General features: G+C 43.5%; 3 protein-coding genes across 4 annotated transcripts; 1 reads left to right on the forward strand and 2 right to left on the reverse strand.

Annotated features, from left to right (window-relative positions):
• Positions 1 to 118: 118 nt before the first annotated feature.
• Positions 119 to 2,393, reverse strand: LOC132261698 (uncharacterized). Of its 2 annotated transcripts, none has more exons than XM_059760628.1 (5): positions 2,112 to 2,393; positions 1,612 to 2,014; positions 1,231 to 1,553; positions 503 to 1,174; positions 119 to 445 (listed from the first exon to the last, which is right to left on the reverse strand). In XM_059760628.1, the coding sequence occupies exons 2-5, from the start codon at positions 2,007 to 2,009 to the stop codon at positions 207 to 209; spliced, it is 1,632 nt and encodes a 543-aa protein (XP_059616611.1). In that variant the 5' UTR covers positions 2,010 to 2,014; positions 2,112 to 2,393; the 3' UTR covers positions 119 to 206. The 2 variants fall into 2 exon arrangements, with proteins under 2 accessions (XP_059616611.1, XP_059616620.1); XM_059760637.1 differs by having other exon boundaries at positions 1,612 to 2,027.
• A 509-nt stretch (positions 2,394 to 2,902) lies between these two features.
• Positions 2,903 to 15,378, forward strand: LOC132262276 (CAD protein). Its single transcript, XM_059761496.1, has 7 exons — positions 2,903 to 3,641; positions 3,758 to 4,575; positions 4,636 to 7,353; positions 7,415 to 7,519; positions 12,699 to 13,286; positions 13,413 to 15,113; positions 15,171 to 15,378. Exons 1-7 carry the CDS (start codon positions 3,218 to 3,220, stop codon positions 15,366 to 15,368), a joined length of 6,552 nt encoding a protein of 2,183 aa, XP_059617479.1. The 5' UTR covers positions 2,903 to 3,217; the 3' UTR covers positions 15,369 to 15,378.
• LOC132262328 (uncharacterized) lies at positions 7,541 to 12,467 on the reverse strand. The gene is made up of 4 exons (XM_059761581.1): positions 11,602 to 12,467; positions 10,279 to 10,416; positions 8,370 to 10,206; positions 7,541 to 8,303 (listed from the first exon to the last, which is right to left on the reverse strand). The coding sequence occupies exons 1-4, from the start codon at positions 11,976 to 11,978 to the stop codon at positions 7,614 to 7,616; spliced, it is 3,042 nt and encodes a 1,013-aa protein (XP_059617564.1). The 5' UTR covers positions 11,979 to 12,467; the 3' UTR covers positions 7,541 to 7,613.
• Positions 15,379 to 15,602: the final 224 nt, after the last annotated feature.

Below are 15,602 nucleotides of genomic sequence, written 5' to 3' on the forward strand. Positions count from 1 at the left end.
TTGTGTCAATAATCTTCATAGTTTTGACCCTGGGAGCATCTTCAGCTGCAGTCTTCATCCTCCTGATCACTCCGTCAGGCATGCTGACGTCGTAGAGGTCCAATAAAATGCTTTGTCTTGCAAATTATTATTTTCTTTGCTCAATGCTCAAATGATGACAAGAAGAGTGAGGCCCATTTGCGGCCCAATAGCATTATCATAAAATATCAAATGATAGGTGCCCCACTTTTCTTAGGCGGTTTAACTTCAGCCTCTCGCCCACCCCGCATATTAAACATTAGAGAAGCGTTGCTAGATGACTGTCCACGATTTCCCGCACCAGCATTTTGCTTCCTCACGTGTCCACTCAGCTGATCCTCGAATCTCTTCCTCATCAGTGCATTATGCATGATGGACTGCGTGTGGAGGTGGAGTTCACGAGGCGATGGCATACGTTGTGGTTTTCCTGGAGAGAGAAAAACACTAGTAAGTTGAAGAACAGACACATTTGAAATTTGCATACCGTTTGCAAGCAGTCCAATTGGATTCTGAGGCGGAGGATGGAACATTTGACCTCCCATTGGGTTGAATGGTGGGCCATTTTGGAAGAAAGGCATCTGGAAGGATGCACGAGGTAGAGTGGCAAGTTGAGATGTTTGGCTGAAGGCAAAGATGACAGCAATGAGGATTTCCTGCTCACGTCCTGGGCTTACAAACTGCAAATGATTCAGCAAGTTGTACACAGACAACTCACCACGCAGGAGAGCCTGAAGATGCTCCTGTCCTTCGGAAGTGTTGAGCAACTCCTGACGATTCAACTGAGTCTCTCCGTGCAAAATTACTCTCTGCAGCAACTCCACATACGGTCCCAGAGATGATTTTGCATGGAAGAAGAACGGCTCTGCCGCCTTGGCGCCCAACTGATCATTGGGCATATTTGCCACGAAGTTCTTGAACACATCCATGTCCTTAGCATTGACTGGCTTCTCGTTGAAAGCACAATCCCTCAGTGACACCTCTAAATCTTTTACACTCACGATCCTTTGCTTGGCTATACCCCCACGTGCTGAGGTGCCAACATTGGCCTTCTGTAGGAACTCCTTCACGCTGCTCGGCACATCGTTACCATTCACGGTGATCAGTGGTGGTGCGCAGTTCTTGTTAGATGCACCCTCACAGGCATCAGTGGATGAATCTAGAAATTATTAATAATGTAGATCACCATTGTGAGATCTGCGCTATCACACTCACCATTCATAATGTTCTCCAGATCGTTGTAGAGCGAGAAGCGGTGACTATCGAATGAATCGTGAGGTTTCGGCAACCATTGGCTGAAGCGTGATCCACTGCCCTCTTCTGGAGTAGGCGATCCCGTCTTCAACTTCACTGGGGTGCTGCTCGACACAGTCGGTTGGTCATCATGCTTGACCGTCTGATTAGGAGCATCATCGAACCCATGGAGCTCAACCATGTCGAATTTTGATGTCGGTCCGCCGCTGAGCCATTCAGGCTCCGTGTCGTAGTCCCGAGGATTTCTCCGGAAAGAATCACGGCGATTCTTGACATCAAAAAATCTGGAATCACGAGGAATTTACGGGACTGTCTTCACTGGAATTCATGCAGCAGAAATACCCAGTAGAATTGCGATTGCCAACTCCCCATCTGTCCGCTCGCTCCCTGCGCACGAGAGGCTGCCATGGAGCACTGCTTCGCTGCCCAAAGAGCTCGATCTCCACGTCATCGGCCATCTTGTTGTCCCAGAAAGCTTCGTGATCAACAAATCGGCCACTGCCAATGCGGCGATCTGCCCTATCCGCCCCATTCGTCTTCTTAGTCTTTTCCACCTCAGCCCGAGAGGATTCTTCGCGCTGCCTCCACACCAAACGAGCAGTAGAGCCAATTGGGGTGGCGTTGAAGCAAGCTGGGCGCCGATGAGACTCCACAGACTCCCCAATGATTATCAGTTCGGGAATTGTATAGCGAATATGACGCGCAGCGCCGCCGCCATGAGCATTTACACTTGGATTCATTGCACCTGCAGAAAATCACTTTTCAACACACTTCTCGTACTCCCGCCCAAATGGAAACTAGGCAAGAGGTTGTGAAAATGTCAGGGCTTCCTGTTCACCTACCTTTGGAGCAATTAGACGAACACAATAATGAGGTAGAGACAAGAAATAAAAGGCGCGTGGGAGACAGAAGGAAAATTAATTGTTGGTGGAAAATAGCACTTTGGAAAGGAAAATAGAAAAGATGAATATGAATGGTTAAAAGAGGGCAAAATGATGGGGTGAAAATGCAGGAAAAACGTTAAAGTAAGTTGTAGATGCGCACAGGAAAGAAAACCACCTTTCTTCTGCTCGGATTGCACAAAGAAGAATCAAAGAACCCGTTACTGTACGTGATTAATCGAACAAATTATTATCATATTTTCTGTACCAGTCGCGCGAGGCGCTGCAGATAGATAAAGGTACAAAGAAAGGCGCACACGTGCGTATTGAAAATGGGAATCGAGATATTAATCAATAAAAGTGTTCAGGATTGATCATGAGTTATATCTATACTTTTATTATTTTTATTCTTTTTTTAATCATCATTGTTCAATCCAATGGCTTGCCACGGAATTTAGTAAAGATTTGCACACGATACAAATATACATTGTAACCATTCCACGGCAAGCCAATGGATTTATCGGTCTTGACGGTGTGAAAAGGATAATTTCAAATTTTGGAAACTTTGATGCTAAGTAAATCCCTAATTTGCTCTAGTGGAAAATTTCCATAATTTTCTTTAATTTCATAAATCTTTCAATACCTTACACCCAAATTGACCACTTGTTGCTTGAGAGCGAGAGAGAGAGAGAGAGAGAGAGAGAGAAAGTATAAGCACAAACGGCACAAGCATATAGTGCCGATCTTCTTTGATGGCGTGTTATCAAAAGTGTCAAGAAATATGTGAAAAGCACGTGTATTTCTCGGCGTTTTTAGCATGTTTTTCCTTTTTTAATCTTTTTCTGCGGAATTATCTCTTGTAGTGCTCGTGTTTGCATACATTGCAGTGTGTTTTGCAAGTGCGCATGTGCAGTTGACCGGGAATTTTGGCGGAATCGTAGCAAGACGAGTCAGCGAAGTCACATAACCTGAGTGAAATCGCGGTCGCGGTCGTCGTGCCATTTGCTAAAAAAAACTATTTTCCGGTGAGGCTGACATTTTGAACAGGACAATTTTAAAGTGGTAAGATGACGGATAAGGTGGCAGAGTGCAGTTTGGTGCTGCAGGATGGCACCGTTCTGTACGGAGAGAGCATCGGGCATCGCGGCGATGTGGACGGAGAGGTGGTCTTCACCACGGCCATGGTGGCGTATCCGGAGCAGATATCTGACCCGTCGTTTGAGGGGCAGATCCTCGTCTTCACGTACCCACTGATTGGTAACTACGGCGTTCCCAGTGAGACAGCGATGGATGCCTTCGGATTGCCCAAGCATTTTGAGTCCAAGTTCCACTGCGCCGGAATTGTGGTGGCGGAGTATTGTAAGACTCCATCGCATTGGCAGATGGCCCAGACTTTGGACGCGTGGTTGCGTGAGAAGAAGATCCCCGGCATTAGTGGAGTCGACACGCGCATGCTGACCAAAAAGCTCCGGGAATCTGGGGTACTCCTGGGTGAGGAAGAATAAATAATAAAAGTCGTATAGCATATAGAATAAATGCCAGACCATGAATTTAGTTGGTTTTGAAGCAGAAAAATTCAGATCAGAATCTTATCTTTCTAATTCCAGGTCGCATAGTTCAGGGCAGAGCGACGTCGTCTGGGCATTCATTCTCTGATCCCAATGTGACCAATCTGGTGGATTTGGTATCTGTGAAGCAGCCAAAAACCTACAACGAGCGTGGAAGTCCTCGTATTTGTGCCATTGATTGTGGATTGAAGTACAATCAGATTCGATGCCTGTGCAAGCGTGGTGCTCGTGTTGATGTCATTCCATGGAACCATCCTATTAATCCCAATGAATTTGACGGACTGTTTTTGAGCAACGGACCCGGAGATCCTTCGGTGTGCAGGGAGACAATTGAGAACATTCGCAAATGTCTGAATAGTGGAATTGTGAAGCCAATTTTTGGCATTTGCCTGGGTCACCAATTGCTAAGCTCGGCCGTTGGGTGCAAAACTAAGAAGATGAAGTACGGTAATCGTGGTGTAAACCTTCCATGCTTGCATCACGACACTGGGAAATGCTACATGACTTCTCAGAATCATGGATATGCTGTTGATGCCGATACATTGCCAGATGATTGGGAGATTCTCTTTACCAACGTCAATGACAATTCCAACGAGGGAATTGTCCACAAGAGCTTGCCATACTTCAGCACACAATTCCATCCCGAACACTACGGCGGACCTGAAGATTTGGAGATCTTGTTCGATGTGTTCATAAAACTTATCCAGACAAAGGGCAAGACGGCTAAACAGTGCTTGATTGAAACATTGGCGTCTGACACGCCACCGAAGCTTGAGCGTCCTACGAAAGTGCTGATTTTGGGTTCTGGTGGTTTGTCTATTGGGCAAGCTGGTGAATTTGATTACTCAGGATCACAGGTAAATCATCCAAAGCGATAAATAGAATTGAGTAATAAATATATGAATATGTAATTCCAGGCTATCAAAGCTCTGCGTGAGGAGAAAATCCAGACCATCTTGATCAATCCTAACATTGCTACTGTGCAGACATCAAAGGGAATGGCGGATAAGGTGTTCTTTCTGCCACTCACCGCAGAATACGTCGAGCAAGTGATTAAAGCTGAGAGACCTTCAGGCATTCTCTTGACTTTTGGCGGACAAACAGGGCTGAATTGTGGTGTTGAGCTGGAGAGGCTTGGCGTGTTGAAGAAGTACAACGTGAAGGTTCTCGGCACTCCAATCTCTTCCATTGTTATGACGGAGGATCGCAAGATATTTGCTGATCAAATGGAGTCAATTGGGGAAAAGGTGGCTCCGTCAGAGATTGTGTACAGCGTGCAAGAATGCCTCGAATCGGCCAAGCGACTGGGTTATCCTGTAATGATAAGAGCTGCTTTCGCTCTGGGCGGTCTTGGTTCTGGATTTGCCAACAACGAAGAGGAATTGAGACAATTAGCTAATCAAGCCTTGGCTCACTCTAGCCAATTGATCATTGACAAGTCTCTGCGGGGCTGGAAGGAAGTTGAATACGAAGTGGTGAGAGATGCCTACGATAATTGTATCACTGTGTGCAACATGGAGAATGTGGATCCGCTGGGAATTCACACTGGAGAGAGTATCGTTGTGGCGCCATGTCAGACGCTGAACAATCATGAGTGGAATATGCTAAGAACGTGTGCCCTGAAAGCCATTCGCCATCTTGGCGTTGTGGGAGAGTGTAACATCCAATATGCTCTGAATCCTGAATCTGATGAATACTTCATCATTGAAGTGAACGCGAGATTGTCCAGGAGTTCAGCTCTGGCTAGCAAGGCTACTGGTTATCCACTAGCGTATGTGGCGGCTAAACTGGGTCTGGGAATACCACTGCCTGAGCTGAGGAATTCCGTAACAGGAGTTACTACAGCATGTTTTGAACCCAGTCTGGATTATCTAGTGGTGAAGGCACCGCGATGGGATTTGGCAAAGTTTGCGAGGGTAAGCAAAAAAATTGGCAGCAGCATGAAGAGTGTGGGTGAAGTGATGGCTATTGGGCGAAACTTTGAGGAGGCCTTTCAGAAAGCCTTGAGAATGGTCGATGACTCAGTGCCGGGCTTTGATCCCTATCTTAAGCCAGTGAATGATGAGGAATTGATGCAGCCAACTGATAAGAGAATGTATGTTCTGGCGGCGGCTCTCAAAGCGGGCTACTCAGTGGAGAAATTGTACGAGTTGACGAAAATTGATCCGTTCTTCTTATCGAAAATGAAGAAGATTATAGACTGTACCACTCATTTGGAGTCCCTCACGAGTGATCGTCTGAAAGCGAAGACACTCTATGATGTGAAATGCATTGGATTTTCTGATAATCAAATCGCTAAGGCGATTAAGAGCACGGAATTGGCAGTGAGACAGATGAGGGAAGAGATGAAGGTGTCGCCGATCGTGAAGCAAATTGATACAGTGGCTGGAGAGTGGCCGGCTGCGACCAACTATCTCTACATGACATACAGTGGCATTGAGAATGATCTTCAATTTCCCGGAGGATTTACAATTGTTGTGGGATCTGGAGTATATCGCATTGGCAGTTCTGTGGAGTTTGATTGGTGTGCAGTGAATTGTCTCATGGAGTTGCGAAAGATGAATGTGAAGACAATCATGATTAACTACAATCCCGAAACTGTGAGCACAGACTACGATATGTGTGATCGACTGTACTTTGAAGAGATCTCTTTTGAGGTCGTGATGAACATCTACAAACTGGAGAATGCTGATGGCATTATTCTGTGCGTTGGTGGACAATTGCCCAATAACATTGCCATGGATTTGCATTTGGCTCACGCTAAAGTCATGGGAACATCACCTGAAGCTGTGGATCGTGCGGAGAATCGCTTTAAATTCTCAAGATTGCTGGATACAAAAGGAATTTTACAGCCACGCTGGAAGGAGTTAACAGATCATGAAGCGGCATTTGCTTTCTGCGAGGAAGTTGGCTATCCTTGCCTCGTGAGACCATCTTATGTGTTGTCCGGAGCTGCCATGAATGTTGCCTATTCCAATGCTGATCTGGAAGCTTATCTGAATGCCGCTTCGGAGGTGAGCAAAGATCATCCAGTGGTGATCTCCAAGTTTATTCAAGAGGCAAAGGAGATTGATGTGGACGCTGTTGCTCGCGAAGGAGAAATTCTGTGTCTGGCTGTTTCTGAACATGTAGAAAATGCTGGTGTCCATTCTGGAGATGCAACACTTGTCACACCACCCCAAGATATAAATGATGAAACTCTGGCTAAGATTAAGGAGATCGCAAAAGCCGTGGCATCACTGTTGGACGTGTCAGGGCCCATGAATATGCAATTGATAGCAAAGGACAACGAATTGAAGGTGATTGAGTGCAATGTTCGTGTATCTCGATCATTTCCCTTTGTGTCGAAGACTCTAAATCACAATTTTATTGCCACTGCCACGAGAGTGATCATGGGGGTGCCTGTGGAGCCTGTGGATGTGCTGAAAGGATGCGGAAAAGTGGGTGTGAAAGTGCCACAATTCAGTTTTGCACGACTTTCTGAAGCTGATGTGATGTTGGGCGTGGAGATGGCATCAACTGGGGAAGTGGGATGCTTTGGCGATAATCGATATGAGGCCTATTTGAAGGGAATGCTCTCTACAGGTTTTCAGATACCGAAAAAAGCCATTCTCCTCAGTGTTGGAAGCTACAAAGTAATGGAAATTTTGAGTTTTATGTAATAAGCAAATTGATTGAAGTGTTTTATATTTGCAGCATAAAATGGAATTAATTCCTTCTGTGAGGACTCTCTCGAAGATGGGCTATAAATTGTATGCTTCAATGGGAACGGCGGACTTTTATGCAGAGCAGGGTGTACAGGTTAGTGATTTTTTTTCGTCAATATAGCATGTATTATCCTGTGAATTTTATCGGGCAAATTTTACAACAAATTCATAGAATCACAGTATTATTTTCATAAATTTCCTAAAATAGCCGCTAAATTGGTATTGGTTTGCCTTGTATCATCGTCCGATGATTCTTCACTTAGCCTAGTAATCTCATCATATCCGTTTGTAGTGAAAGTATTCCTTATCTCCCTTGACTTTGTTGAAGTTCCATTTGACAAAGATCCATGGGCCTCTACGTGACCATTGTGAAACGCATGAACATCCACAATGGTAACATCGTGACTGTGACCATTAGTTTTAGGATTAATTGCACAAAAGGATAATCTGCTGTCGTCAAAATGATCAAAAGCGGTAGGAGATATTGGGATACTTGATACATTATTATACGGTTCCTTGTCAGGATCTTCCGTGATGGATTTCTGATGAGCTATAGACTTGCGAACGCGATTCTTCCTTGGTGGATCGAGGAAACTCTCTCGTCGCGGTAGAGCTGGTCGATCCTGATCATCCTGAGCACTTGTGTGCTCAATTTTAATGCGCATTGATGCAATCTTGTAGGAATATTCCTCACCATCCCACTCATAACCGTCGACGTAGAAGAGTTTACATAGACGATCAGCATGTTTAAGGTACATTGTGCCCTGATTGAGGCTTCTAAAGTTGGCTGAAGAGAGTGCCATTTGAATGTAGTGACTGATGAACACTTTGAGTACAACATTTCTTCGAATGGCCATCATATTGCGCTGAATCATAAACTGAAATTTAAAGAAATCACGCATTAAAATGCAAATAAAATAATTAATTTTTAGGGAATATCTTACGTCAATGTCAATCGTTTCAGTTGATTGTCGCCTTTTTGACCTCTCAATGTTCTCCAATGTTCTCTTCTGTTCGAATTTCACTTGCTTGGTGCGTCTCCTCTTGTCAGGATCACTGTTGATCTTCTTGTAGTACTCCTCCATGTGTCCATGCACTACGCCATTGTCATCTGAATTCTCAACATCACTGTCACCCTCACCAGTTGATTTCTTTGCCGCCTCCATGAGTTGCTGGTGAAATTCAAATTTCTTGGGATTCCTCCGGATCTCATGTGGTGATTCGGATTTCATGAGAATGACAACAGGATTATCAACAATAAGACACTTGTAAAGCTTCTTGAAGTTGAATTTGGGATAGAAATCTTTTGAGAATCTCACATTTCTCATTGCTCTGATGATATACATTACAGGATTTTCAGTGATCCGAAAGATTCTCTTGTGCAACTCTACGAGAATCTTCTGTGGTATATTTTCGAGGAGATTACGACGTGGTATAAAGTAGTCTGGTAGGCGTTGTGTCTTGATTCGATTGAGGAGGGACTTGAGGAAGTCCATGAGGATTTGGCCAAGGGAAACATCAGGCCAAAGTGGTGTATTTTCACAGTGCCAGAAGAGATGGGCACGCAAATGTTCGGTGGTGAACATGTTGAGGTTCTTGTCAATGTGTGGCTCAACGTAGCACTTTATCAGTATTTTCGTCATCATGTAGATCTTCACTTGGGTGTTTGATAGTGAATATTCCAAGTAGCGTTCAGCATTGGGAAACACAAGTTTCCACTCCAATTCGCGTTGTGGATTTTGCCCAACTTTCGGCATGTATCCAATTGGTATAATATGACAGTCCATACCAATAATGTGATTTATTGTCTCCTCTGTGGGCCAAGTTGTCCTGTTGCGATTCATGGGATTCTCTTTAATGGCACGCAATCGATTACGCCACTCGAGGGCTTCCGGTGGCCATGGACAAGGAATGGCTGGTACAATTTCCCAATCGTACTCACCCATTTCACTATATATCACGGCACCTTTCCACGTGGCTTTGCTCAGCTGTTGGTGTGATATTTTGAGATTCGTGGCCAATTGATCTTGAAACATATGTATAAAATATCCCATGAATGCCTTTGAATTGAGATACTGTCGCATATCATAAGGATCCTCCTCCTCAATCTCTGTCGATCCACTTGATCGCTTGTCATCCATATACCGTGGTGGATCGGGATGTTTCAGTGCCACTTCAACATTTGTAATACAGGAGTCTGGTAAGGAAATGGTGCTCAATGGCACATCAGATAAGCTGCTGCTCCTCATTGTGCACAGCGGTCTGTGTGTGTGAAGAGCTGTGATATAGGCATAATCATATTCACTACTCGGTGGCGATGTGCTCGCCGATGGTGTGTTTGAAGGACTTCCAGCAATTCCGTTGACAAAGGATTTGGTGGGCAGAGCGAGAAAACTGTCGCGTGGTATTTTTCTATTCATCAACTGATATGTATCTCGGCGCACTTTGAGAGATCCATCCATAGACATATCACTTTCCTCCATGTCACTGTCACTTTCGCTGCTCGTGAGAGACTTGGCTGGAAACACAATCTCATGCTTGATAGGAGCCTTTATTCTTCCCACTGTTTCGGAGAACTTGAGGCGCACAAATCCAGGATGGCGCGGTGGTTGCTTTACTTCGTTTCCCTTAGCCTCATCCAGTTCCAATTTGTAGATGGGAGCGTCTGTTATCAAGCTATACGGTGATGTCACTCCAGGATAAGATATCTCAATGTTGTCATGAACTATGTACATTGTCCTTGTGTTGAGTCGGCTATAGATTTTCTTCTGCTGTCCATGTCTTGAAAGAAAACAACGTATGGATTGTCTTCAAATTCAGTTTTCTATGTAATTCCTTCAGTTCTCCCTTTACCTTGGGACATAAATTATTCGCTGATCCACAGCATCACTCAGTTCATCAGGCATCAAAGCGCTTTTGCTGTGCTGGCTCAGTTCGACGGTTTTAGCGTTTTCCAACTTTCTGGTCGCCACTCGAGAATTCCACAGTTCGCTAAGGAAGAGATAATTGTGATGTAAGAATGAATTATTTTCTGAAACACTTGAAATGCTGCAATTGAGTTTAATGACGGTGTAAGTAAATATTGAACATCCAACCCGATTTCGTTATTTCCGATAATGGTATAAGAATATCTTTGATAAAGCCTTTATATTGATTTTCTACACTTCCGCTTTGCTACAGACCAGCTATAATTGTATTGAGAGAACAAATATAATGAAATTGTAGTACAAAGAAATACTGAAGATAGAGAATTAACATCATTTCATTCAGATCCTTATTATTCCTCATCTGTTGATTTAAAATTCCACTCTGTAGTAGCGCTAATTGAACACATCAATTCTTTTTTTTTTAAGAAAGTCAAGGTGAATGGTTGTAAAGGTATAAATTTATCACCATTTTTGCGAGATTATTTATCTGAAATACCCATACAATATTTCTCTCCTGACACACTGACATATTTTCTTTAATATTTATTATACATATTCGCATCAACTTAGTCAATGGCACATTTTGGCTATTTGTAAAAGCGAAAATTAAGAATGAAATGCACATTCGATTCATACATATAGTAGATATATATTATGGACAATCATTCCAATTGTATGAATAGAGAAGGGGGAAAAATTATCTTATCCTCTGCGTGGTCAACTGTTCAGTTTGCGGACATAAGTAATTGAAAATAAATTTGCAATTAGGTGTTTATGAAGCACTCTTATCATTGTGCCATCGCCTTATCCATGTCAATTTTCGTACACAAATTCTGTGTACTTATTGCCATACAAACACAAATTACTGATGTCTACGGATGGTTATTGATAACTTGCCGTGCGAGGCACTGTGTGTGGAATTGGTGTAGAAGTGCTGTGTTTGCTCTTGAAATTGTGTAAGGAGCCCACAGTGGAGGGAACTCCTGAGTAGGAGGCGCAATGACTGATCAGTGTTTGAGATATGAGCTTTGCGCAAGAGGAAGTCCATTTGATTATATTTTGTATTAGGAAAGTAACTCAATTTATATCTCTGATTATTTATGGTGGGTTTTCTGATGAATTCTGACTGAGCAGAAAATTTGGCAATAATAATGGCAATAAAAAAATTGGAAGTCATAATGCTTGATATCAAATTTCCGTGGAAATTCAATTTTTCGTGAAATGACTAATGATACATGAGTGTACTTACCCTTCGGAATTTCCGAGAAACTGTATTGAGAGGAGGATTTGATTGAGGACAAAAGTTTCACTGTCGAGTTTCAGTTGATCTTGCATTATTCTCACATGATCGGAATCTTGATAGTCACCATTTGAGGTTGAATCGATGCGTTTATCGGGCAGAATAACGGGAGGATTGGGTGATTTGAGATCCTTGAGTTTGTCATCATTTTTTTTTTCTTTCTTCTTCTTCTTGGCATTTTTCTTCAACTCTTTCTTTCTCTTCTTTTCGGTTTTAGCCTTCTGCTTTTCTTCGTCACGTTGGCGCTTTCGCATTTGATTCTTTCGGTATATTTGTTGCTCCATTGGATTATTTGGAATTTGCAGTTTTGAACTTGATTTTCCCATTTTCACTGTGACTATCTGCAATCCGATAAGATCACCTTTCTCTTCAATTTCCGGTAATTTTATTCACATAAAACAGTTTCTACACATTTTATCACACTTTTAAATGTTCTAACTCAGAGTAAAGAAACTTTTCGTAGAGAATTGGACACTATATAATGAAAAATTAATACAGTAATTGATTGAGAGATAAAAGATGAGAGACAGGAAGTGTGGTATGAGCCTGTTTAATTCACACGATATTGCTTGACGAGTGTTGAAGAACGACTGACTTTATCACGTATTTCAATTCAGTTCGATACTAAAAGAGAGTCGCTATCAACTCCATATACTTTATTTTATTGACTAATTGTCTTATCAAAGGTGACAATTACAGGTTGAATAGATGGAATACACAAATCTAATAAAATTCCTACTTTCTCAACTTCGTTCACTTTGAAATTGAATGAATGACTTGGGGTAAAATAACCACTGAAGAGAGAAAGGTATGTGCTTCTAGATTAGCCTGATTAGTTGATTTACAATGGCAATTTAGCTTGAATTCTTCGCAAGTAGCTATATTTAGTGAAGTAGTTCTTTATAATTTCTTACGTCAATATCGTTCAGTCTTGGGAATTCATTCACAAGAGCCTATAACACTTGCAGCGTGATTAGATTTAATGCTACTTGACGCTATTGATACATTATATGACTCAATTTCATTGTCTCCCTCTCTCTCTTCAGATTGAACCCGTGCAGTGGACTTTTGACTCGATCACGACAGAGACGGAAGAGAAAGCTGGAGAATTGAAGGATTTGTCACAATTCTTAGCCAGCGGACAGTTTGATTTGGTGATCAACTTACCAATGAGTGGCGGTGGAGCGCGTCGTGTGTCCTCTTTCATGACGCAGGGATACAGAACGCGTCGTTTGGCTGTAGATCACTCAATTCCGCTGGTGACCGATGTAAAATGTACCAAAATGCTAGTGGAGGCAATGAGACTAATCGGAGGAGCGCCTCGTCTCAAGACACACACGGATTGCATGATGTCGCTGAACATGTTGAAATTGCCAGGCTTTATTGATGTGCACACGCACGTTAGAGAGCCGGGTAATACGGAAAAGGAGGACTACAGCACGTGCACAGCGGCTGCTCTCGCCGGTGGAGTGACAATGATATTAGCTATGCCCAATACGAATCCATCAGTGACCGACAGGAAGACTTTTGACATGGTAAAGGAGATCGCAAAAGCTGGAGCGAGATGCGATTTTGCGTGCTACGTAGGCGCATCATCGGATAACTATAACACTATCAATGAATGTGCAAGTGAGGTGAGTTTAATGTGTAGTTCCGCTTCCTTCTTGTGTAACTGTGTCACTCTTGTTTATCGTTTTAATAGTGTCTCAGTCAACAATCTGAGTGTTTATTTATTCATATAAATTACATTTCATTGTCAGGCGGCAGCTTTGAAGATGTATCTCAACCAGACGTACTCGAAGCTCCAATTGACAGACATGATGGTGTGGCAGAAGCATGTGGCAGCTTGGCCCAAACGTGCTCCACTGGCGGTTCATGCTGAGAAGGCAGCAATCGGTACGATGATCTTCCTATCCAGTATCGTCGATCGTCCTATTCATATTTGCCACGTGGCGAGAAAGGAGGAGATTTATCTCATCAAGGCGGCCAAGGAGAAGAATTTGAAAGTGACATGTGAAGTGTGTCCTCATCATTTGTTCCTTAGCACAGATGATATTCCACGAATTGGAGAGAAATTGGCTGATGTGAGACCAGTGTTGTGCAGTCCGGAGGATCAAAAGGCTCTGTGGGATAACATTGATGTGATTGATGTGTTTGCTACTGACCACGCACCTCACACGCTCGAGGAGAAATTGAATTCGGAGAAGAGTGTTCCAGGCTTTCCTGGCCTTGAGACAATTCTACCACTCTTACTGAACGCCGTGGCAGAAGGACGTCTGACGATTGAAGACATAGTCAATCGCTTTCATCGGAATCCCAAGAGGATCTTCAATCTGCCTGATCAACCGAACACGTACGTTGAAGTGAATCTGGATGAAGAGTGGGAAATTCCCAAGCTCACGCGCTACTGCAAGTCACACTGGACACCATTCTATGGCATGAAGATCCGTGGGCGTGTGCACAGAGTGATACTGCGTGGCGAGGTGGCGTATGTGGATGGTGAAGTGCTGGCACCGCCAGGATTTGGTGAGAATGTGCGAACATGGCCGGTTAAGCCGTCTCTGGATCCACAATTGCCAGGTGCATCGGATGTTTGGGATACTTCTGATGTTCAAACCAATGACATTTTTTCGAAGTTGTTGGCTGAACCTAGGCACGATCATCAGTCTAGATCACCGATGCCGAGATCTAGATTGGATTCAACTGGCGCGTATCATCATCATCAGCTAAACCATGGTCTTGTTGGCAAGCACATTCTGGCTTCGAGTATGTTCTCCAAGGAGCAGCTCAATGACATTTTCAACTTAGCACAGATCTTCAAGGGGAAGGTGTACAAGGAGCGTACAACTGATGATGTCCTTAGGGGAAAAGTTATGGGTTGTGTGTTCTATGAAGCGAGCACAAGAACTCACTCTAGCTTCACAACTGCCATGCTCAGATTGGGTGGTCAAGTTGTGTCCATTGATTCCACAAGTTCCTCTGTGACAAAGGGTGAGACACTTGAGGATAGCATCGCGACTATGGCCGGATACTGCGACGTGATTGTTTTGCGTCATCCGAAGCCTGGTGCAGCTGCCAGAGCGGGAGCAGTTTGTCGAAAGCCCATAATAAATGCTGGCGATGGAGTTGGTGAGCATCCAACTCAAGCTCTCTTGGATATCTTTACCATTCGTGAGGAGATTGGAACAGTGAATGGATTGACCATCACGATGGTTGGTGATCTGAAGAATGGTAGGACTGTTCACTCCTTGGCCAGGCTCTTGACACTCTACAATGTTCAGCTCCGCTATGTGAGCCCACCGAGTCTCGCCATGCCAGATCACATTGTGGAGTTTGTGTCTGCAAAGGGAATCACGCAGAAGACGTACACGTCCCTCAATGATGTGCTGCCGGACACAGATGTGCTCTACATGACACGTATACAGAAAGAGAGATTTTCATCTGAGCAAGAATATGAGAAGGTAAGTGATTATGTGTATTGAATTTGCAAACTATATTTAATCGAATTTTCCTTTCAGGCTTGTGGTCACTTCATTGTGACTCCACAGGTGATGACGGCTGCTAAGAGGAGGATGATCGTGATGCACCCTTTGCCACGTGTCGGAGAGATCAGCGCTGAGTTTGATAGCGATCCTCGAGCTGCGTACTTCCGCCAAGCCGAGAACGGACTGTATGTCCGAATGGCTCTTATTGCCATGGTTTTGGGCCGCTTCTAAAGTGAGCCTCTATAAATTCCACATTCCTCTGATTTTTTCTTAATTCCTTATTCAAAATTCTGTAATGAAATCCCAGTGATGTAATGTTTATATCTTGGTTTACTGGCAATATAAAATTTTATATCGAAATACGGTTGAATTTGAAAGTATCTATAAAAGGTTGTGCAGCCCTGACTTGGAGACTGTGACGTCATTGATGTTTTCTTGAGGTGTTTTCGTTTCGTATTTTGTTAA

Source organism: Phlebotomus argentipes, unplaced genomic scaffold (genome assembly GCF_947086385.1).
Source record: "Phlebotomus argentipes unplaced genomic scaffold, Phlebotomus argentipes genome assembly contig_46, whole genome shotgun sequence".
Lineage (NCBI taxonomy): Eukaryota > Metazoa > Arthropoda > Insecta > Diptera > Psychodidae > Phlebotomus > Phlebotomus argentipes.

Excerpts from the sequence above, each read along its gene's own strand:
- LOC132261698 (XM_059760628.1), bottom strand. The coding sequence starts at position 2,009 with ATGAATCCAAGTGTAAATGCTCATGGCGGCGGCGCTGCGCGTCATATT. Across the intron at positions 1,175-1,230 it reads TCTGGAGAACATTATGAATG|ATTCATCCACTGATGCCTGT; the intron begins GTGAGTGTGATA and ends AATAATTTCTAG. Across the intron at positions 446-502 it reads AATTGGACTGCTTGCAAACG|GAAAACCACAACGTATGCCA; the intron begins GTATGCAAATTT and ends TTCTCTCTCCAG.
- LOC132262276 (XM_059761496.1), top strand. The coding sequence starts at position 3,218 with ATGACGGATAAGGTGGCAGAGTGCAGTTTGGTGCTGCAGGATGGCACC. Across the intron at positions 7,354-7,414 it reads TCAGTGTTGGAAGCTACAAA|CATAAAATGGAATTAATTCC; the intron begins GTAATGGAAATT and ends TTATATTTGCAG. Across the intron at positions 7,520-12,698 it reads ATGCAGAGCAGGGTGTACAG|ATTGAACCCGTGCAGTGGAC; the intron begins GTTAGTGATTTT and ends CTCTCTCTTCAG.
- LOC132262328 (XM_059761581.1), bottom strand. The coding sequence starts at position 11,978 with ATGGGAAAATCAAGTTCAAAACTGCAAATTCCAAATAATCCAATGGAG. Across the intron at positions 10,417-11,601 it reads TTTCTCGGAAATTCCGAAGG|CGAACTGTGGAATTCTCGAG; the intron begins GTAAGTACACTC and ends TCTCTTCCTTAG. Across the intron at positions 10,207-10,278 it reads CGAATAATTTATGTCCCAAG|ACATGGACAGCAGAAGAAAA; the intron begins GTAAAGGGAGAA and ends TTTTCTTTCAAG.